At 39.9% G+C, this 24,118-nt stretch overlaps 2 protein-coding genes across 2 annotated transcripts in view; one reads left to right on the top strand and one right to left on the bottom strand.

The window, feature by feature from the left end:
* Positions 1 to 8,678, bottom strand: part of LOC138968507 (serine/threonine-protein kinase PLK4-like) — a 106,801-nt gene extending 98,123 nt beyond the window's left edge. Inside the window, exons 1-2 of the mRNA XM_070341076.1 lie at positions 8,482 to 8,678; positions 35 to 130 (exon numbers count right to left, since the gene is read on the bottom strand). Of these exons, the coding sequence (XP_070197177.1) occupies positions 35 to 130; positions 8,482 to 8,544 (159 nt within the window). The 5' untranslated portion in view covers positions 8,545 to 8,678. The remainder of the gene's footprint in view (positions 1 to 34; positions 131 to 8,481) is intronic.
* Positions 8,679 to 8,859: 181 nt separating this feature from the next.
* The window catches only part of LOC138968510 (heat shock 70 kDa protein 4-like), a 137,346-nt gene continuing 122,087 nt past the window's right edge, over positions 8,860 to 24,118 (top strand). Inside the window, exon 1 of the mRNA XM_070341081.1 lies at positions 8,860 to 9,229. Coding sequence (XP_070197182.1) covers positions 9,123 to 9,229 — 107 coding nt within the window. The 5' untranslated portion in view covers positions 8,860 to 9,122. The remainder of the gene's footprint in view (positions 9,230 to 24,118) is intronic.

The raw sequence follows: 24,118 nt of genomic DNA, 5'->3' as shown, positions 1-24,118 counted from the left end.
GATTACAGATTAGAGAGAAAAGTCTTAGTCTTACCATTTTGATGGCTACCTCTTGGGCAGTTTTGTTTGATCTTGCCCTGTAGACACAGGCAAAACCCCCTTTGCCCAGCAGATTGAGGACCTGATAATCCTTTGAAAGATCAGAAAAAAAGTGTTTAAAAACTTAAAAAGTGTATGCAATTGCAAGAAAAACTGGAATTATATAGTTTCCCAGTAAATGTACAGACTATGAGTATAGACGGGAGTAGTATGAGGCTCTGTAATCATAACTTAAGTTATAATGAATCATTTTGTTTTGAACATAGGATGATAATCTGCCAAAACTTTGTTGCCTAAAAGTTCACAAAGAACATGATTGGAAAATCACATTATAAAGATGATTAATCTTGGTTCACAATCAAATCAAAGAAATCTTCCTTTGTGTGCAATCGTCATCAATTATGTTCCAATGCACTTACTAGTAATACTAATAGCAGTGTTGTTGCCAGCCTAAGAAGACAATAAGTCATTTGGGCCCCCCTAAAAAACAACAATAGCCAGGTCCAAATGTCCTGGCTTTAAAAAAAACCAATAGGTCCAAATTGTACCGCCATACCTTTGATACGCAATGCAAAATAACTTACAGTTACAGTCCGGAGTTAAATCTATCTTTTTACGCAAAAATGACAATAAAGCCATTGAACAATGATAACACTTTATTATCTGATTCTCACAGAAAGTAGTGTATGGCGCTCATTTGCTGACTTGCAACTTTTAGCAACTTTTTTGTGTGCAACATTTTCAGGCTATTCGCGTTTTTCCCTATCCTTCTTATTCTGAACCTGTTTCAAGTCCTTTGGCATTGCTTTGATGTCGCTTCCTAGTTTTAATTGTTCATAAACTTTGCGAGGAGAAAGACTCAAAGAGCCTACCCTTTTCAATACAGTGCCCGGTGTGCGAATGTAGGGATCCTGCCTGATCTTCGCATTACCATGCCGTAGTATTATATTGATGAACTTTCCGCTGTTTGTGCCGTTTTCGGTAAATAGGTACACCGGCTGGATCGGGTATTTCCGTAAACGCAGCCTCGAGTGTCAATGACGACAAACACGGACTCGGCACCGAGTGCATTTTCACTCGTAGCGAACATGAGCTTTTCGATCGGGGTTTGTTTTCCGACTTTGCAACTCCCATTCCATTCATTGCAGACCTTGTCCGCCTTGTACGAATATGTATCGGTCAGTTGACCACCAAAACGTAAAAACTATCCGTCCATCGACCGGACAAGGCTAGGTCCAATCCGTCAAATCAGAAAGGATGCGTCAGAGACCGAAGACCGAGGCCTGGCAACAACACTGTAATAGTATAACTGGGTCTGACTTAAGACTACGCGACCACACCTGACCGTGCGCGACCTCCAACTAAAGCATGTTCATGTAATATTTTTATACATAGTATCTTCACAACATTATCTAACTTTGTACAAAGTTTTAAGTCATAGACATAGAAATACAAAAATATAGGAGTTATGAAGCATTTTCGAAGAGCCATCGAGCTGAAAGTGAAAGCATTGGAATTCTGCGTCCGACCTTGTTCGCATTGTTAACTGGCACGCGCGACCTCAAGTATAGGCATACAGGGTTCCACACAGGCTCTGAGGTCAAGGGTATTCACATGGGTGAAACCTATGAAAATCAAATTGACTGAAAATTTTTTGAGGCAGGGGTCCAGGGGCCGCCTAGGCCCTGGCGGGGTACGGGGCAGGGCCCCGTTAGGGGGTCCAGGGGGGCAACGCCCCCCGGCCGAAAACGAATTTTTGCATTATACATTGTGATGTTGTGGCCTTTCCTGGCAAAAAAATACACTTTTTGTCACTATCATGCAGGTCAAAAAAATACCTTCAGATTCTAATGATATGGTAAAAAGGGTAAACAAAATCAAAACAATTCACAGAAGTAATCATTTTTCTTTTGTATCTTTTCACACTTGCATCTTCCAACACAACGACACAATTGATAACAATTAACATTGACAACAGCCAATTACTAAATGAAATAGAAACTGAACAACTGAACAACTGAAATAAAAGTTCGAAATATTTAATTATAAGAATCATCATTTATTTCAATGCCTGTCTGGCAATGTTTGCTTCTTATAATTAAATATTATGTCACACATGCAAACAGCATGATGTAGCACTGCACAAAGTAGCAACTAAGCAGTAGCATCTCTTATAGTGCAAAGTTCTCAAGGAAAAGCACTTGAGTTTCAAGCACCAAACTTATCACACACAGTTTTAGTTTCATGAACTCCAACCAGTCCTATCGCCATTTGTTGGCTAGACCAGCATCAATAAGATCTGTCCATGCGTTTTCCGTCAAAACCGGTATCTTTGTCGCAGAAATCGTGTCACCACTTCGTAATGCCTGCCAAAACGCGAGAACTTTTTTTTATCGTGATGCAGAGCGAATCCGAAAGCGAAGAAACCTCACCTACGGGGTTTACCGCATAGCAGTTCAAAAACGCGTTCCGCTTAAAAATTTAAAAAAAAAAGCAATTTTTTTAATTTTTTTTTAATAAAAATTGCGGATTGACGGAATTTCCGTCAGACTTATTTTCAGATTGACGGATTTCCGTCAATTGACGGGCTACTTTCACCCATGTATTCATACCCTTTCACCAAAAAAGTAAAGGGTTTTCATACCCTTTCCTGATTGATCAAAGGGTATGGCATGTTGTCGGCGACTCGGTGTATTGCTTTGCTGTTTTACCAGGTTCTTGCATGTGCATGATGTCAATGTGTGCAAATTGCATTGTCAATTTGAGAGTGCTTTGAATAAAGGAAATAATTTATGACCATTGTGAAATGACATATGTGTAAATTCTTGCTTGTAGCATTACAATAAATGAATAACACTTACACATTTACAGCAATTACCGGGGTATCAAAACACTAGTCAGAGGCTGAGAGCTTTCACAAAATGAACAAGTAAACTGGCTTGAAATTCTGAACAGTAAACTTTTATTAATAACCCAGAACCCAGCCACCAACTGACAATTATGAGTTCAACAGTGCAGTGCCACACAGTTTTTTCCCCCACAAATTCAGGGTAATGCTATGAAAAGTCAGTTCAGTTCCACAACAACAAGAACATTATTATGAGTGTCAATAAGTTTCAAATTATTTGCCTGTTCAGTTGTTGGTTACAAATTAACAACACACCTATCAAGTGCCTGTTGAAATTCACATCTGCAACACACATGTGACTGTGTCTCTCCACAACAGTTCAATCTAAGTTCCAACACACTAAAGCGTGGCACCATTGAAAGGGCGTTGCAACTGTATGGCTCTAATATTACTCAGTCTTGGGTGAAGTCTTGGTGTTTTGCTTTGCAAGTCACAGCCACTGTCAACAGATTTCCTTTTCCTCATGGCTCCGTGCACTTGCAATGCCCTTCCAGTGATGTCACGCTTTAGGTCAGTGCCTACGTGTTTAATCATCATTTTTTTGGCCAGTCTCTCCACTGAGAGTCGGTTCCTTAGCTTTGACTTCACCCCGTTCTGTTGACTAAAGCCTCTCTCACAGGGTACAGCAGTGATTGGAATGGTCAAGAGAATTTCACCAAGCATGCTAAAATCAGGTAGCCTATCGCAAACGTCAAAGTCAAGTTCGTTGTTTTGAATCAACTGCAGCAGGCTTTCTTGGTCGTGGCATTTTCAAACACAAAGTCAGTGACAAAACTGATCGTCTGCAAACTTGCACGCTCGCGGTCTTCGCAGAACCAACAGAACCGAAAATAGCGGAGGGGAAGTAACTCTGGTCACGCTGACAGCGCCAACTTCCTGGAGACAGTAAACACGTGTCGAGATCGCCGGTGAAGCTTTTCGAAATTAGTCTCCTGCGAAAAAAAAAAAAAAAACGAAAAAAAACTCGAGCGTCGCAAAACGATCAAAGTCATACCCTTTTGCCTTTCAAGTCGTACGTTATTATACCTCTTGGCAAAATAATTGTTACTTACCGACACCCTTTCAAAGAGCGTCTCGTCTGTGATTTGGGGGGGTCAGAGGGTATAATACCTCCAATTGTACGTGATGTGGAATCCTGGGCATACATACATGTACATGTATACGAGTAATATTTTTTGTATATTTAGTATCTTCAGAACATTGTCTCACTTTGAACAAACTTTTAAGTTATAGAAATCAAAAATAAGGGAGTTATGATGCATTTTCAAACTCAAAGGCAAAAATCTGAGGCTTTCTTTTTTGCTCGATAGCTCTTCGAAAATGCATCATAACTCCCTTATTTCTTATTCGTATAATCTAAAAGTTGGTACAAAGTCAGACAATGTTGTGAAGATACTAGATATAAAATATTACATGTACATGGTCAGGAATCTGTCAAGGTGTCCAAATGCAAAAATCCTGTTCTGGATACTTTTATTACTTTGTATTTTATTCTGTTTTTAAATGACTACAATATAAACAATACAGTTATGAAGTATTCCTCATGCAGATTCTATCCATACCAAATTTATGTCTGTCAGTCGTCTGGATGCTGAGAAAATTGACTTTGTTCAAGAAAAAAAGCACCTTTTTGGGCACACAAGGCGTTACGCGAAACGCATGGTACATTGGGCATTGAATAACCAAGTTACTGATAAGGGTATCATCTCAATCTAATTTTTAATAGGTCCAGAAATGGATGGAGAAACATATGTTAGATTAATGAAAGTTTGATCTGAACATAGGTTTTGGATTTTGAACGTTCTTTTTTAGCTGGTCAGTACGTTACATTTGGTGTAAATAATCATGAAAAAAGGGAAACTATCTTAAAAACATGTTTCTGGTCAAACTTACTAAAAAATCATTGCAGAGGAAAGTTATTAGGTAGGATGATTGTATTTTTTTTTAAATTGAGCGAAAAAGTTGTGTTTGATGTAATTTAATTGTACTTCTAAGTTAAAAATATGCGTTTGGTGTAAGTGAAATTGTATCTACTTGCCCAAACAAGTTTTGTCACAGTCTTTAAATAATGCCATAATACACAAAAGTGTGTGTTTTCTTATACCTCAGACACCTGGTAGTTAAACTATGGTCACAGGATTCCTAGTGCTTGCACCTGTTGGCTTGTGGAGAGACTTAAATGAGGCCATCTGACAAGGGTGTAAATGTAACGTACATACTGAGAATACTTGAAAATGACAATGAATTTGTTTTAGAGACAGAAGATAACTTATCAGTGCTTAAGAACAACCAGCAAGACCAAACCCTTGTTTCAACATGAAAACAAGCACACTGAATGACAAAATTTACCTCAGAAGGACCACTGTTGGGACATTTTGGTGTAAATGTAACATACATCACCTTGTTTTTTTTACTGAGACCATATGCAGCACATAATAATGCTAAAAACAGCACATAACAGTCTGTTGAGGGTTTATGAGCTAAATAAAAGAGAAATTACCCTTCAAATGGACCTGCAGATCTTCGGAGCCTTCTGTATGTTACTTTACACCATCCTTTTGTGTAAAAAGATGTACACACAACCAAAAAGGCACAACCATTAATTTAACCCTTTATTTTGACTTGAGACAGGTAGCTTAGAACAAACAAGTTACAAATACTGTTTAACTGATGTGAGCATAGCCCATTAAATGAAAATTCAGTACCTTGTACTTGCTGTTTGGTGTAAAGTAATGTACAGATCATGGGTAAAATTAACATTTGGTACCGTAGTGGAGTACCAACCTGACTATTCTATCGTGAAAAGGATTTGTTATGATTTCTTGTTTGTAACTCAAAAAACTGCAGACCAAAATAGTGTAAAAGTATTTAAAGAGGGTGATTTGATAATAATTTCTACACCGCTGACCGTGTTTTTTTCAAATTAAGTAATAACCTGATGATTGAGGTTAAGGTTTGCAAAACAAATGACATGAAAATTTACTGGAACCTTTTCTGCACTTCCATAGAGAATTTCATTGTTTTAAAAACAGTGTAAATAGGTAAATGTTGAATTGTAACTTTGATTCTGGGCTTTGGTGTAAAGTAACTAACGGATAAATGATTTTGCTTAGGCCAACCAAAAAAAAAGTCTGTTTACGGTAATCCGACCGACCCTATTTTTTTTCGCGCGACCCTAGACTTTTTTTGGCATTTGGAGAAAAAAAACAAAAAAACTTTTGGTTTTTTTTGCAAAATAACGTAAAAATATGTTTTTTTGGAAGAAAAAAAAAATCCCGACCTACCGACCCTATTTTTTGGGCCTATGTTACCGTAAACAGACCTTTTTTTTTTTTGCCTTATATTGAGACAGGAGAAACTTTTTTCAAGTGTTGCTTTAGTACAGATCAACTCTACATTCAGCCATCAAGCCATTGGATAGTGAAACAGTTGCCTAAAGCTGAACCTAAGAAAATGACAGCACCTTGAAATTATGTTATGGTGTAAATGTAACATACAGTCATTTGTGCTTTATCTGCAAATATTTGATAAACCGAACACTTGACTGGAAAATAAAATGCTGCAATTGAAGGACAGGAATACCGAGATGTTTATTCTTGTAAATTTAAGGTTTAAAAAAGTCTAAAAATTGTAACACTTTTTGGACTCCTTGACAGATTCTTGGCCACATGCTTTTAGTTAGAGGTCGCGGGTGCGGGTATAAAAACATTGCGAACATGGTCGGACGCAGAATTCCCATGCTTCACTTTGCTTGATAGCTCTTCGAAAATGCATCATAACTCCCTTATTTTTGACTTTTATGACTTAAAACTTGGTACAATGTGAGAAATGACTGTAAAGATACTAGAACAACAAAAATATTTCATATACATGCTTTGGTTAGAGGTCGCGCACGGTTGCGTAGTCTTTAGTCAGACCGGTATAACTATAATAATATTAATAAGTGGTGTTTTTGTTTAATAAAGGCATATTAAGCCTCCCGTAAACCATCACAGATACGGTCAGGCTTTTACACACAGTACAAACACCCTTTCATTTAAACACTCACCGATTAGCGAACGACGAAGAAGAAGAAAACACTCACCGATTGAGAACATCCTAGGTGCCCTCCGTAAAGAGCGAACAATTTTCAAAGAATTTATTTTTGCGTGGTTTATCTTACCCCTGAGCCATCGTGAACCCGTGTGATCCAGTTTCCCTTTTTCACAATGTAGTCGTCAGTTAGTCATTTGAATGCGACTCGATGTGAGCTTATCTACAATAGCACGTTTTTATGCACGAAACAAACGGCTGTGGTTCACAAGAACTCTAGCGATGGCTTTTGACTGTTGAGAGGAACGGCGATATGCCACATAAACTGTCGTCTGCTACGACTCTTGCGTGACCCTGCTTCCGGGCTTTTCTTTTTTCAAACTTTCACAAAGTTCTTCGAATTGCACTGATCTTGTCTTGATATGATGAAAAAAGAATTCTTTTATGATTAAAGAATGTTTGTGTAACAAGCTGTCAATTTATTATTTAGATTTTAAAAGTTAGGTCTAGCGCAAAAACGCACCACGGTCCAAAAACATTCTGATAATCATCGATCCACAGCTATCTCCAGTTTAAGGGAAGTAACTCATTTTTTACCTGAGTTCAGGATGGGTCCAAAAAGTGTTCGAGACAATCTGCAAAATTAATTCTTTAAAAATTGCTCGCTCTTTACGTAGGGCACCTAGGATGTTCCCGTTTGGTGAGCGTTCAAATGGAAGGGTGTTTGTACTGTGTGTAAAAGCCTGACACTGTGACAGTATCTGTGATGGTTTACGGGAGGCTTACTGTCCGGGCGTGATTTCCGGGATATTCATAGCAGCCGTCCAGCACCAAAACGAGGCGCCATTGTTGTAAAGGGCCAAGTCCACAAAAATAAATTCTTTGAAAATTTCTCACGCTCGACAGAAAGCAGCCAGGATGTTCCCGTTCGGTGAGCGTTTAAATGGAAATATGCTTGTATCTGTATCTGTATCTGTAGGTTACGTCGCTAGCATCCAGATTGCTGGCTTTGGCGCGACGGGTGGGTGTGCGCAGCGACGACGTCGCTTATCGGCGGCTGGTAGTCAGCGCCGCCTTGAATGCCTCAATAGAGGCTGAGTGGACAACTGTGTTGTCCAGGTGATGCACTTGTACTGTATGTAGACGCTCGGGGAGCTCTGTGATGGTTTACGGGAGGCTTACTGTGCCTTTAATACAGCTCTGGACTACAATAAACTTACATTCAGACTCATACCGAACCTCTGGCAGGCCTACACATTACACATTTCCTTTTGTAAACTGCAAAACATTAATCAATCTTTTCAATGAAAGATTTGCAAAGGTTACGTCATTATCAATGCTGCATGCAGTTCTTTCGTCGTCTAAGGTATCCGAAAACACTGCCGACGCTCGACTTACAGAATCGCAGTCATTCGTGTTTACTTTAGTAAATCACGCACCAACATGTTGTAGCTAAGCGAGTTATCGTCCCTACTTTTCAACTCAACTGACAAAGTACAAACCTCGATATTTTCCCTGGCTACGCTGGGCTTGCCAGCGAGATTTACTCCAATTCGACGATTCATCTTTGTGGCATTATTTCACAACACAATCGTCTGGCCGGAAGACCAGAAATATAGGCATGATCGGATGAAACCATAGTTTAATCGATTCACAACAGTCAACACCGCCATTTCAAATACATGTCTCAATCAAAGAACCAAAGAACGCGCCGAATGCTTGTCAAAGTAGTACCGCAGCAAACATAATAGTAAGCGTATTTTCCCCAAAATTGCTTTCACATTATTCATTCAAATAGTTTATATTTTCTGAAATATTTCTTCATTGATTTATTTTTACTTTTTATTTGTTTTCTGCAGCCCGACATAAATTAACCGGAAGCGGCGTCGCGTTCGGTCGCTGTGATTCACGTGTATTCCAGAATATTCAGTTACGACGGTATATTTCCTAAAACCCTAGCTTCCTTAGTTAAAAATTCCAAAGTTGGAAGCGAACGTACAAGACGGTGTTTTACTACTCAGCGTTTAGGACGCAATAACTAGCGAATTTGTGGAACTTTTTTGCGAAGGAAGCTGTTCGGACCGAAGGTCTGTTGTCTGTTCTTCTGTTCTGAGTGAACAATTCTTTGAGAAGCGACGACAAAATGGCAGTTGTTGGTTTTGATGTGGGGACCTACTCCAGTTATATTGGAGTGGCACGTGCAGGTGGAATTGAGACAATTGCAAACGAGTACAGTGATAGAAGTACTCCGTAAGTAGTTTTTGATTTGCCTTTTGTATCTGGTTATGACTGTTAATTGTTATATAGTGTTAATTTTGCAATTGCATAGAAAATCATGTCTTTTTTTTTTTAGCCGTAGGCTAAATAAAGCTGATGGGGTCTGTGTCGACCAAACGAGTGGGATTCCCTGCAGGTGGAGTTCCTGTAGGGTGATTCCCTGTGGGGGGATTCCCTGTAGGGCCTATCCATACAATATGTGCAGTCCTAGATACTGGGAAATACTATGGGTTGTCAACTTTGAATGACTGTCACAATATCTCTGAGCAATGGATGACAAAGGGGATGCTTTGATGTCAAAGGGGATGGATTTGACTTACTGTAACAACCAAGTTTGGGTTTCCAAACATTGCTGTGGGTTTTAAACGATTTAATTTTGAGCCAAAATGCCCCCAAAACAGCACCTAAAACTGGGACAAAAATACACCAGTCTGTGTTGCAGCTGTACATAATGGAGAATAAAGCTCTGTGAATTTTATTGTGATGTTTATGGGTCAGCTGAAGGATTATTCTCGACATACACACTCAAGAATTACATCCATTTTTCTTCTTCTGGGAGTTTGATCGGTGAAGAAAACGCATTATCGTGCGTTACATTGGTTTCCAGTTTCGACGTCAGTACGAAGTATGATCCCCCCTACACGGGAACCCTTCAAATAGTTCACTTTTAGGATTTAATCATTTCAAAGACATTTTCTTTTCATAACACAACACGGCGTTATGAAACCCTTTCATCTGAGCTTTTAATCACAGATGTTGGTAACCTACTCCTCTTTCGTTTCTTTCAGTAACGCACGACAACGCAGCCAGCGTTAACATGTAGTCTCGGTTGTCCCGTGAAAGTCGTGCGTTGGACCAAAACAGCCCAGTGGAAATTTCCACTGATGACGTTTTGACACGGGTCACGTGAATACTAACTGAGAATTTTGCTACAAACACGCGTCGGTTTCCGGTTTTTGGAATGAAACGCACGCTCAATGTCATCGTATCCTCACTGTTCGAACGCCGATTTCGAATCACAGTAGGCCTTCCCAACTGTTTGATGGTAACTGAAGTCTTCCCTAATGATTTTGATACGTAGTCATTGTTACTGTTTCCAATATTTATAAGAATAGCCCGGTAGCTCAGTTGGTAGAGCACGGGACTTGTGATCGAGAGGTCGCAGGTTCGAATTCGGGCCGGGACGGACACGGGTCAACTTTGTGTGCAGACCCAGAGACGGAAGCCATGTCCCACCCCCGTGTCATCACAATGGCACGTAAAAGACCTTGGTCATTCTGCCATAAGTGCAGGTGGCTGAATACACCTAAACACGCAGACACCTGGGTAGCGCGACTCCGTTGCTGCTAGCTTTCCACTGGGAGGAAGCGACCCGAATTTCCCAGCGATGGGACAATAAAGTAATGAAAAATGAAAAAAAAATGAAATGAAGATACAATGCATATTTCAAGCCACAAGCATGCTCACAAGTGGCGCCATGTTGAAATGTTCGTTTCTTCTGTAACATACGATCGACGATCGGACAATGCACTTATTTAACAACTGTTTTAAGAGCATGTTAAAAACTATTTTGCATTCTCTTTTATATGCTTTTTGAAAGAACTGAGTGCTTTGTTTCACTTTTATTGGGTTTTACTAAATGATGTTATTCCTGTTGTGCGCTACGAAGAACCGGAAGTTTACAGCGAAAGCAAGGTGAGATCGTTTCGTGTGAAACGCACACAAGCTTCGCTCGATGTTTTAGTATGAGACAAGCACAAACACACACAAAATATGCGCCCAAAGCAACATTGCCTTACTTATTGTTACTCACTGTATTTAATTTTAGGGATTCTTGATTAACTGATCTTTTGTGTAGCTTGATTTCTTAACATTACGTGTTATGGTTTCCATGTAACTCACGCCAATATTCTCTCTGCATACTTACTATCAGTGAGCACACTACCAAAATTTTTTACTTGCTAAAAAGTATCTATCTCATCTCAAAACAGAAAGGGGTAACATGAATGCAAATGGCTTGCTATGACTGACAAGTGAAACTTTTGTCCCTGGAAATTGCGTGGGTTACGGTTTCCACTTTAGTCTCATATCTGGCCACCTTATACTTACCAATAATTTTAAACTTTTCTGCACAAAGCAGTTATATATTAATATTGTCTACATGCCATAAGCAATCAGTGAAATAAAATTCCTTTTGTTGGAGATAAAAGCCCAAAGTGGAAACCATGTAACCCACGACATCAAACGTACTACACGCATATGATGTTGTGACAAAAGGTCGTGGCAAAAAGAGTAGAAAAATCAAAAATCAAAAAATATTTTTTGACACAAGTGCATTTTTATGCTGAATGTTTCATATTTTCATTACATAAAATAAAATAGGAAAAGATAGTTTGGTCAGCGGGTTCTGTAGAATAAGCATATTTTGTTAACAATCTGACAGATGTTGGTCGTGATGCTGGACATACCATTTGATTGATTTACCTCCATAAATGAAACTTCTGCAATCCAAATCTATCTATCTATCTATCTATCTATCTATCTATCTATCTATCTTCTATACATATAATAAAAGAGAGTGTCTGTCTGTGTGTCTGTGGTCGCCATACCTCTGAGATGGCAAGAGGCAGGAACAAGATAGTGTGCATGTACACTCCCTAGGTGCCGCAGATGTGCACCTGGGTTTTACATATAATAAAAGAGAGTGTCTGTCTGTCTGTCTGTGGTCGCCATACCTCTGAGATGGCAAGAGGCAGGAACAAGATAGTGTGCACGTACACTCCCTAGGTGCCGCAGATGTGCACCTGGGTTTTAGTTTCTTGATTCATTGTTTCCTTTCTCAGATTATGGAACTCCCATTTATTGAATACAGCCTATATGGTGCAAGACCAGTTCAGTACCTACTGTTCACCTGTAGCAAGCACATCATGCCAGTGATATTAGAGACTCGCTGTTGCTCCTATGAGGGGAAGAAATGAAGAATGAAAAATTAACTGGACAGTTCCGGAAATTTCTAGAAGGTAAGGGAGATAACTCTTTTTTGTCTGTGGTCGCCATACCTCTGAGATGGCAAGAGGCAGGAACAAGATAGTGTGCACGTACACTCCCTAGGTGCCGCAGATGTGCACCTGGGTTTTAGTTTCTTGATTCATTGTTTCCTTTCTCAGATTATGGACCTCCCATTTATTGAAGACCAGTTCAGTGCCTACTGTTCACCTGTAGCAAGCACATCATGCCAGTGATATTAGAGACTTGCTATTGCTCCTATGAGGGGAAGAAATGAAGAATGAAAAATTAACTGGACAGTTCCGGAAATTTCTAGAAGGTAAGGGAGATAACTGTTCACCTGTAGCAAGCACATCATGCCAGTGATATTAGAGACTTGCTATTGCTCCTATGAGGGGAAGAAATGAAGAATGAAAAATTAACTGGACAGTTCCGGAAATTTCTAGAAGGTAAAGGAGATAACTCTTTTTTGTCTGTGGTCGCCATACCTCTGAGATGGCAAGAGGCAGGAACAAGATAGTGTGCACGTACACTCCCTAGGTGCCGCAGATGTGCACCTGGGTTTTAGTTTCTTGATTCATTGTTTCCTTTCTCAGATTATGGACCTCCCATTTATTGAATACAGCCTATATGGTGCAAGACCAGTTCAGTGCCTACTGTTCACCTGTAGCAAGCACATCATGCCAGTGATATTAGAGACTCGCTATAATTGCTCCTATGAGGGGAAGAAATGAAGAATGAAAAATTAACTGGACAGTTCCGGAAATTTCTAGAAGGTAAGGGAGATAACTCTTTTTTGTCTGTGGTCGCCATACCTCTGAGATGGCAAGAGGCAGGAACAAGATAGTGTGCACGTACACTCCCTAGGTGCCGCAGATGTGCACCTGGGTTTTAGTTTCTTGATTCATTGTTTCCTTTCTCAGATTATGGACCTCCCATTTATTGAATACAGCCTATATGGTGCAAGACCAGTTCAGTGCCTACTGTTCACCTGTAGCAAGCACATCATGCCAGTGATATTAGAGACTCGCTATTGCTCCTATGAGGGGAAGAAATGAAGAAAGAAAAATTAACTGGACAGTTCCGGAAATTTCTAGAAGGTAAGGGAGATAACTCTTTTTTTGTATCCAAACAAAGGAGGTAAAGCTAATGATAAGGGATAGCGAGCGTCTTAAATTGCTACAGGGCTCCGCTTACTCCCGGGCGAAGCCGGGCTTAACTGCTAGTACATATAATAAAAGAGAGTGTCTGTCTGTCTGTCTGTCTGTCTGTGGTCGCCATACCTCTGAGATGGCAAGAGGCAGGAACAAGATAGTGTGCACGTACACTCCCTAGGTGCCGCAGATGTGCACCTGGGTTTTAGTTTCTTGATTCACTGTTTTCTTTCTCAGATTATGGACCTCCCATTTATTGAATACAGCCTATATGGTGCAAGACCAGTTCAGTGCCTACTGTTCACCTGTAGCAAGCACATCATGCCAGTGATATTAGAGACTCGCTGTTGCTCCTATGAGGGGAAGAAATGAAGAATGAAAAATTAACTGGACAGTTCCGGAAATTTCTAGAAGGTAAGGGAGATAACTCTTTTTTGTCTGTGGTCGCCATACCTCTGAGATGGCAAGAGGCAGGAACAAGATAGTGTGCACGTACACTCCCTAGGTGCCGCAGATGTGCACGTGGGTTTTAGTTTCTTGATTCATTGTTTCCTTTCTCAGATTATGGACCTCCCATTTATTGAATACAGCCTATATGGTGCAAGACCAGTTCAGTGCCTACTGTTCACCTGTAGCAAGCACATCATGCCAGTGATATTAGAGACTCGCTATTGCTCCTATGAGGGGAAGAAATGAAGAATGAAAAATTAACTGGACAGTTCCAGAAATTTATAGAAGGTAAGGGAGATAACTGTTCACCTGTAGCAAGCACATCATGCCAGTGATATTAGAGACTTGCTATTGCTCCTATGAGGGGAAGAAATGAAGAATGAAAAATTAACTGGACAGTTCCGGAAATTTCTAGAGGGTAAGGGAGATAACTCTTTTTTGTCTGTGGTCGCCATACCTCTGAGATGGCAAGAGGCAGGAACAAGATAGTGTGCACGTACACTCCCTAGGTGCCGCAGATGTGCACGTGGGTTTTAGTTTCTTGATTCATTGTTTCCTTTCTCAGATTATGGACCTCCCATTTATTGAATACAGCCTATATGGTGCAAGACCAGTTCAGTGCCTACTGTTCACCTGTAGCAAGCACATCATGCCAGTGATATTAGAGACTTGCTATTGCCCCTATGAGGGGAAGAAATGAAGAATGAAAAATTAACTGGACAGTTCCGGAAATTTCTAGAGGTAAGGGAGATAACTGTTCACCTGTAGCAAGCACATCATGCCAGTGATATTAGAGACTTGCTATTGCTCCTATGAGGGGAAGAAATGAAGAATGAAAAATTAACTGGACAGTTCCGGAAATTTCTAGAAGGTAAGGGAGATAACTCTTTTTTTGTATCCAAACAAAGGAGGTAAAGCTAATGATAATGGGATAGCGAGCGTCTTTGCTACAGGGCTCCGCTTACTCCCGGGCGAAGCCGGGCTTAACTGCTAGTACATATAATAAAAGAGAGTGTCTGTCTGTCTGTCTGTGGTCGCCATACCTCTGAGATGGCAAGAGGCAGGAACAAGATAGTGTGCACGTACACTCCCTAGGTGCCGCAGATGTGCACCTGGGTTTTAGTTTCTCCAGACATTGTTTCCTTCCTCGGATAATGAACCTCCCCATCTATCAATACAGTCTACATAGTGCAAGGGAGGTAAGTCATGCTTTGTCACCCACGGAAGGGAGGTAACTCTCATCAAACCAGTATACCGTGTAATTCTCAAGGGTTACCCCCCGCCCGCTATCATCCCGCCCCCCCCCCCCCTCCCCCCCACACACACACTAACCCTGCCCCCTGCTGTGCAAGGCCAGTTCAGTGCCTGGTGTTCACATGTAGCAAGCACATAATGCCAGTGATATTACAGACTCTCTATCGCTCCTATGAGGAGAAGAAATGAAGAAGAAAAAGTTAACCGGACAGTTCAGGAAATTTCTAGAAGCAAAGGGAGGTAACTCTTACTTTGTATACATTGAAGGGAGGTATCTCTTCTAATGCAGGCACGCCTGATCAGTCTTTACAGAATATATAGAGTCGATGTTAGACCTGGTTTTCAAGTATCTAGAATTTTCCTAAGAAAAGGAGATAGCTCAAGTCAAAAAGTTATTTTTCAGCAAAAAGAGTGTGTTGATGGTGATGCTTTCACACTGTCAGTCCCAGCCTTTTAATCCAAATGTATGAGCTCACACTTTCATCTATTGCTTATTCTCATTGGAATAAGATTCTAGAAGTTTCTGAGAGAGAGGGAAGATCAGAAACACCCGGGCGAAGCCGGGCCTGACTGCTAGTACATATAATAAAAGAGAGTGTCTGTCTGTCTGTCTGTGGTCGCCATACCTCTGAGATGGCAAGAGACAGGAACAAGATAGTGTGCACGTACACTCCCTAGGTGCCGCAGATGTGCACCTGGGTTTTAGTTTCTTGATTCACTGTTTCCTTTCTCAGATTATGGACCTCCCATTTATTGAATACAGCCTATATGGTGCAAGACCAGTTCAGTGCCTACTGTTCACCTGTAGCAAGCACATCATGCCAGTGATATTAGAGACTTGGTGTTGCTCCTATGACGGAAAGAAATGAAGAATGAAAAATTAACTGGACAGTTCCGGAAATTTCTAGAAGGTAAGGGAGATAACTTCACCTGTAGCAAGCACATCATGCCAGTGATATTAGAGACTTGCTATTGCTCCTATGAGGGGAAGAAATGAAGAATGAAAAATTAACTGGACAGTTCCGGAAATTTCTAGAAGGTAAGGGAGATAACTCTTTTTTGTCTGTGGTCGCCATACCTCTGAGATGGCAAGAGGCAGAAACAAGATAGTGTGCACGTACACTCCCTAGGTGCTGCAGATGTGCACGTGGGTTTTAGTTTCTTGATTCATTGTTTCCTTTCTCAGATTATGGACCTCCCATTTATTGAATACAGCCTATATGGTGCAAGACCAGTTCAGTGCCCACTGTTCACCTGTAGCAAGCACATCATGCCAGTGATATTAGAGACTCGCTGTTGCTCCTATGAGGGGAAGAAATGAAGAATGAAAAATTAACTGGACAGTTCCGGAAATTTCTAGAAGGTAAGGGAGATAACTCTTTTTTGTCTGTGGTCGCCATACCTCTGAGATGGCAAGAGGCAGGAACAAGATAGTGTGCACGTACACTCCCTAGGTGCCGCAGATGTGCACCTGGGTTTTAGTTTCTTGATTCATTGTTTCCTTTCTCAGATTATGGACCTCCCATTTATTGAATACAGCCTATATGGTGCAAGACCAGTTCAGTGCCTACTGTTCACCTGTAGCAAGCACATCATGCCAGTGATATTAGAGACTCGCTATTGCTCCTATGAGGGGAAGAAATGAAGAAAGAAAAATTAACTGGACAGTTCCGGAAATTTCTAGAAGGTAAGGGAGATAACTCTTTTTTTGTATCCAAACAAAGGAGGTAAAGCTAATGATAATGGGATAGCGAGCGTCTTAAGGCTGGAGAACACTTTGGAGGCCCAATTTCAAAGTGATTAGGTAGTTTTAAAAGTTACTTTTTCTGTTAGTTCAATGTTTGCTTTATCAGAAAAATACAAAATATAAAGGGCTTAACGCGCAAAATTTTAAGATAACGACTGAAGTTTAAGCATAGGTATCAGATTTTTTCACGCAAACACTACTGAATAAGTTGCAATATTGTATTGTGAAAATGTAAACAAAATAACAATCAGATGATCACAAACTGAAGAAGAGAAATAGGGAAGCAAAATAGAACATTAAACGTAGTGATTTTACTTGTGAATTCGGAAAAAAATCCTTTTGTATCCATTTTGAAGCTCAATTTGAAGCATGGAACACCAACAAACATTGATTAAAAGTGTTAAAGTGATTACAGTGTTCAGAAATAGTGTTAGATACCAAGTTGAGTTTTCCCTCTTTACCAATTTAAAAAAAAATACACCTCTTAACGCTCCCGCAGTGGGGCACTGCGGTTATGAAATTAAAGGCCCCTCCTGTTTTTGGAACCGCAGGAGCTTTCTAGTTTGCTGTTAGGTAGATTTTTGGTTCCTCTTTCCTGTCATGCTCTCTTTTTCTTCATGAATTCTTTTCTTTTTTCTGCCTTCTTGCTCATTCACCTGTATTTTTTCCAAAAATCTCTTCTCTTGCCGCTTGTTTCGCGATTCATGTATAGTTTAATCTGTTAGTGTTCTGATGTAAGTCCAGCAGTAAATAGGTTAAGCCTATTTTAACATACTGGAAACTGGTAATCTTCCAGTAGGTATTAATTTAGTTTTACTAAAGCCTGCTGGGACACAAGTAATGGGTTAGTGCATTTGTAAACAGGAATCGCTTGACAAGTGGCCCCCTTCATCCCCCCCTTCCTCGTCCTGATATGGCTCTGCGTAGTCGGCTGGACGTTAAGCAACAAATAAACAAACAAACAAACACCTCTTAACGCGCAAAATTTTGAACTGTGATGCTTTTACTACCCCCACCCCCTTCCCATTTGTCAGAAAAGAGTGCATATTATCTTCCAAATAGAAAAGCAGAGTAGTCAGATGATCAAAAACTTAAGAAGAGAAAGAGGGAAGCAAAATAGAACATCCAACATAATGATTTAACTTGTGAATTATGAGAAAACTATTTTTTTTACCCATTTGTGAAGCTTAATTTGAAACTTGGAACACAGACAAACATGTATTAAAAGTGTTAAAGTGATTACAGTGTTCAGAAATAGTGTTAGATACCAAGTTGAGTTATCCCTCTTTACCACTGTTAAAAGAAATACACCTCTTGTCGCGCAAAATCTTGAATTGTGATACTTTTACTTCCCCCACCCCCTACCCATTTTTTCAGAAAAGAGTGCATAATTATTATCTACCAAATAGAAAAGCAGGGGAGTCAGATGATCAAAAACTGAAGAACAGAAATAGGGAAGCAAAATAGAACATCCAACATAGTGATTTAACTGGTGAATTCTAAAAAAAACCCACTTTTTTACTCATTTTATTAGCTTAATTTAAAGCTTGGAACTGAAGACAGAAAAAAAAATTAAAAGTGCTAAAGTGGTTACAGTGTTCAGAAATAGTGTTTGATACCAAGTTGAGTTATCCCTCTTCATCACAGTTAAAAAAAACACACCTTGTCGCGCAAAATCTTGAACTGTGATGCTTTTACTACCCCCACCCCCTACCCATTTTTCAGAAAAGAGTGCATATTATCTTTCAAATAGAAAAGCAGGGTAGTCAGATGATCAAAAACTTAAAGAAGAGAAAGAGGGAAGCAAAATAGAACATCCAACATAATGATTTAACTTGTGAATTATTAAAAAACCATTTTTTTTACCCATTTTTGAAGCTTAATTTGAAACTTGGAACACAGACAAACATAAATCAAAAGTGTTAAAGTGATTACAGTGTTCAGAAATAGTGTTAGATACCAAGTTGAGTTATCCCTCTTTACCAATTAAAAAAAATACACCTTAACGGGCAAAATTTTGAACTGTGATGCTTTTACTACCCCCACCCCCTTCCCATTTGTCAGAAAAGAGTGCATATTATCTTCCAAAAAGAAAAGCAGGGTAGTCAGATGATCAAAAACTTAAGAAGAGAAAGAGGGAAGCAAAATAGAACATCCAACATAATGATTTAACTTGTGAATTATGAGAAAACTATTTTTTTTTACCCATTTTTGAAGCTTAATTTAAAACTTGGAACACAAACAAACATAAATCAAAAGTGTTAAAGTGATTACAGTGTTCAGAAATAGTGTTAGATACCAAGTTGAGTTATCCCTCTTTACCACTGTTAAAAGAAATACACCTCTTGTCGGCCAAAATCTTGAACTGTGATACTTTTACTTCCCCCACCCCCTACCCATTTTTTCAGAAAAGAGTGCATATTATCTACCAAATAGAAAAGCAGGGTAGTCAGATGATCAAAAACTTCAGAACAGAAATAGGGAAGCAAAATAGAACATCCAACATAGTGATTTAACTGGTGAATTCTGAAAAAACCCACTTTTTTACTCATTTTATTAGCTGAATTTTAAAGCTTGGAAGACAGAGAGAAAAAAAATGAAAGTGCCAAAGTGGTTACAGTGTTCAGAAATAGTGTTTGGTACCAAGTTGAGTTATCCCTCTTCATCACAGTTAAAAGAAACACACCTCTTGTCACGCAAAATCTTGAACTGTGATGCTTTTACTACCCCCACCCCCTACCCATTTTTCAGAAAAGAGTGCATATTATCTTTCAAATAGAAAAGCAGGGTAGTCAGATGATCAAAAACTTAAAGAAGAGAAAGAGGGAAGCAAAATAGAGCATCCAACATAATGATTTAACTTGTGAATTATTAAAAAAACATTTTTTTTACCCATTTTTGAAGCTTAATTTGAAACTTGGAACACAGACAAACATAAATTAAAAGTGTTAAAGTGATTACAGTGTTCAGAAATAGTGTTAGATACCAAGTTGAGTTATCCCTCTTTACCAATTTAAAAAAAAATCCACCTTAACGCGCAAAATTTTGAACTGTGTTGCTTTTACTACCCCCACCCCCTTACCATTTTTCAGAAAAAGTGCTAAAGTGGTTACAGTGTTCAGAAATAGTGTTAGATACCAGGTTGAGTTTTTGCTCTTTATAAAAGAAACACACCTCTTGTCGCGCAAAATCTTGAACTGTGATCCTTTTACTACCCCCGCCCTCTACCCATTTGAACAGAAAAGAGTGCATAATTTGTATTCTCTTCCAATTAGAAAAATAAGTAAAAGCAACTGGACATTTTTAAAATACATCTTTTCTGTCAGTCCAAGGATTGCTTAGTCCATTAAAAACAAACAGACTAGGATTTAACGCACCCATTTTAAGAAAAAGTTAACATGATAATTGATATAATTATCAGACTTTTTATGCAATTACTACTGAAGATTCCAGACCAGGTAAAACAATCATTTTATATCCTTTGTCACATCTTTTTTTTTTTTATATAAATCTATCTATAGCGAGTCTTGTCTCTTTGTGTCATTTATTTTCAAGAATTCTATCCTGGCAACAACAACAACAAAAACACCTACCTACCTACCCTATTTTTTTTAGCCATGTTAATAGAAACAGACAATTTATTTGTTTTGGCCTAAAGATCTTGAAACATTTGTTTTAATAGAGAAATAACAAGTACAGCCATTAGCTGTGTCACTCGAATTTCTTTGTCAGGCTGAAACTTAGCTGTTGCGTTGGTGTCTGCTGTGTGTATCTGGGTCCAAAGCAGCTTTCACATTCTCATCTACACACTCACGTTACACAAGTATATATACAATTCCACCCACAGAGGCGTTCGGGGATGGGGGTCTCGCACTCGGGCGAATCACACCACAAAATACAAAGTATAACGTACACAGATTTTACTATTGAACCAAAAAGCAAATTAAATCATGAATAAATCAATCAAGCAAAACTTCCACACAATGACACACTCACTCTCGGTTCACACTGCGCTCTGGACGTGCACACTTGGCAGCACGTATACCGTTCCGGCACCGTTTGTCTTCCTGCAAGTCCAGCATAGGCACACGATTGTCCAAGAATCACAATAATCCTCGTGAATGTCACAGCAGGCATAGTAGAAAAGTCCAAAAGGGTGCGTTGATGGTGGTAATCCGGTGTACACACACACACACACACACACACACACACACACACACACACACACACACACACACACACACTCCGGTTTGGTAAGTTACCTGATAAATAATGTAGCCTGTGGATTTAACGGGGAGACTGGTCAGACAGGAAGAGCATTTCACATTTCCGATGTTCAGCGATAAACTTGTTTTCTTCGAGAGTTCGATCTTCGTGCGATTCTGGCGCGTTGTCACCAAGAACGTAAAAAAAAACCAGGATATCATCATGATGCCTCTCTACAAAAACCAGGCAGTCTAGGAACTCTTCATCTAAAGTCAGTCAGTATTAGCCCCTCAACACAATCCTCATCTTGTCCCATAGTGATTTCTGCCGCCAAAGAACGTGTGGTTCTTAACTCACAAGACGGATTTGTCGTCTTCCATTGCGAAATTCAGATCTACCCCAACTACGTGCATTGATCTGAGCAATAAAATGTAGATGCGATAATCTGCAAACATCTCTTCAACACAATCTACATCTTGTCCCATCGTGATTTCTGTCGGCAAAGAACATGTGGTTCTCAACTCACAAGACCGATTTGTCATCTTTCAGAAATTCAGATCTGCCCCAAGTACGTGCAATAAAATGTAGAAGCGATAATCTGAAAAAAAATCTTTTCGCGTGAACGCTGCCACGTTGTCATCAGTCCGATGTCTTTTATCCAGAGCAGGGATGAACACACTTTTTCATCAGTAGTTTGTTATGTTTATCCGCAGACTGCTTTCCATTACTTGTCGTCTGTTTTAGCTTGACTCGTGGGGTTCTTCAGCAAGGCAAAAAGTGCTTGTTTACTGACACGTTCTCACGCACGACATGTCGTAAATGCAAGTTCTAACGATTGTTTTTTATTGCACTGATAGAGAATGTCGATATTTGTAAACGTCTGCCATTTCCTAATGTTTATTTCATTATTTTGCATACGGATATGGCTAGTAAGTGGATAATCTGTTACGACACGAAACGCGTTCTAAATCCGGGAAGGGAGGCTACTCCAACGTAGAAGGGAGGCTACTCCAACGTACTTTCCGAAGTGTGCTCCAGCCTTAAATTGCTACAGGACTCCGCTTACTCCCGGGCGAAGCCGGGCTTAACTGCTAGTACATATAATAAAAGAGAGTGTCTGTCTGTCTGTCTGTGGTCGCCATACCTCTGAGATGGCAAGAGGCAGGAACAAGATAGTGTGCACGTACACTCCCTAGGTGCCGCAGATGTGCACCTGGGTTTTAGTTTCTTGATTCATTGTTTCCTTTCTCAGATTATGGAACTCCCATTTATTGAAATTTGAATACAGCCTATATGGTGCAAGACCAGTTCAGTGCCTACTGTTCACCTGTAGCAAGCACATCATGCCAGTGATATTAGAGACTCGCTGTTGCTCCTATGAGGGGAAGAAATGAAGAATGAAAAATTAACTGGACAGTTCCGGAAATTTCTAGAAGGTAAGGGAGATAACTCTTTTTTGTCTGTGGTCGCCATACCTCTGAGATGGCAAGAGGCAGGAACAAGATAGTGTGCACGTACACTCCCTAGGTGCCGCAGATGTGCACCTGGGTTTTAGTTTCTTGATTCATTGTTTCCTTTCTCAGATTATGGACCTCCCATTTATTGAAGACCAGTTCAGTGCCTACTGTTCACCTGTAGCAAGCGCATCATGCCAGTGATATTAGAGACTTGCTATTGCTCCTATGAGGGGAAGAAATGAAGAATGAAAAATTAACTGGACAGTTCCGGAAATTTCTAGAAGGTAAGGGAGATAACTGTTCACCTGTAGCAAGCACATCATGCCAGTGATATTAGAGACTTGCTATTGCTCCTATGAGGGGAAGAAATGAAGAATGAAAAATTAACTGGACAGTTCCGGAAATTTCTAGAAGGTAAGGGAGATAACTCTTTTTTTGTCTGTGGTCGCCATACCTCTGAGATGGCAAGAGGCAGGAACAAGATAGTGTGCACGTACACTCCCTAGGTGCCGCAGATGTGCACGTGGGTTTTAGTTTCTTGATTCATTGTTTCCTTTCTCAGATTATGGACCTCCCATTTATTGAAGACCAGTTCAGTGCCTACTGTTCACCTGTAGCAAGCACATCATGCCAGTGATATTAGAGACTTGCTATTGCTCCTATGAGGGGAAGAAATGAAGAATGAAAAATTAACTGGACAGTTCCGGAAATTTCTAGAAGGTAAGGGAGATAACTGTTCACCTGTAGCAAGCACATCATGCCAGTGATATTAGAGACTTGCTATTGCTCCTATGAGGGGAAGAAATGAAGAATGAAAAATTAACTGGACAGTTCCGGAAATTTCTAGAAGGTAAGGGAGATAACTCTTTTTTGTCTGTGGTCGCCATACCTCTGAGATGGCAAGAGGCAGGAACAAGATAGTGTGCACGTACACTCCCTAGGTGCCGCAGATGTGCACCTGGGTTTTAGTTTCTTGATTCATTGTTTCCTTTCTCAGATTATGGACCTCCCATTTATTGAATACAGCCTATATGGTGCAAGACCAGTTCAGTGCCTACTGTTCACCTGTAGCAAGCACATCATGCCAGTGATATTAGAGACTCGCTATAATTGCTCCTATGAGGGGAAGAAATGAAGAATGAAAAATTAACTGGACAGTTCCGGAAATTTCTAGAAGGTAAGGGAGATAACTCTTTTTTGTCTGTGGTCGCCATACCTCTGAGATGGCAAGAGGCAGGAACAAGTTAGTGTGCACGTACACTCCCTAGGTGCCGCAGATGTGCACCTGGGTTTTAGTTTCTTGATTCATTGTTTCCTTTCTCAGATTATGGACCTCCCATTTATTGAATACAGCCTATATGGTGCAAGACCAGTTCAGTGCCTACTGTTCACCTGTAGCAAGCACATCATGCCAGTGATATTAGAGACTCGCTATTGCTCCTATGAGGGGAAGAAATGAAGAAAGAAAAATTAACTGGACAATTCCGGAAATTTCTAGAAGGTAAGGCTACTAAGGGAGATAACTCTTTTTTTGTATCCAAACAAAGGAGGTAAAGCTAATGATAAGGGATAGCGAGCGTCTTAAATT

This window comes from Littorina saxatilis, linkage group LG6 (assembly GCF_037325665.1).
Source record: "Littorina saxatilis isolate snail1 linkage group LG6, US_GU_Lsax_2.0, whole genome shotgun sequence".
In the NCBI taxonomy this organism is placed as follows: Eukaryota; Metazoa; Mollusca; class Gastropoda; order Littorinimorpha; family Littorinidae; genus Littorina; species Littorina saxatilis.
The sequence above is the reverse complement of the archived record's forward strand: the minus strand, read 5'-3'. Positions and strand labels throughout refer to the sequence as shown.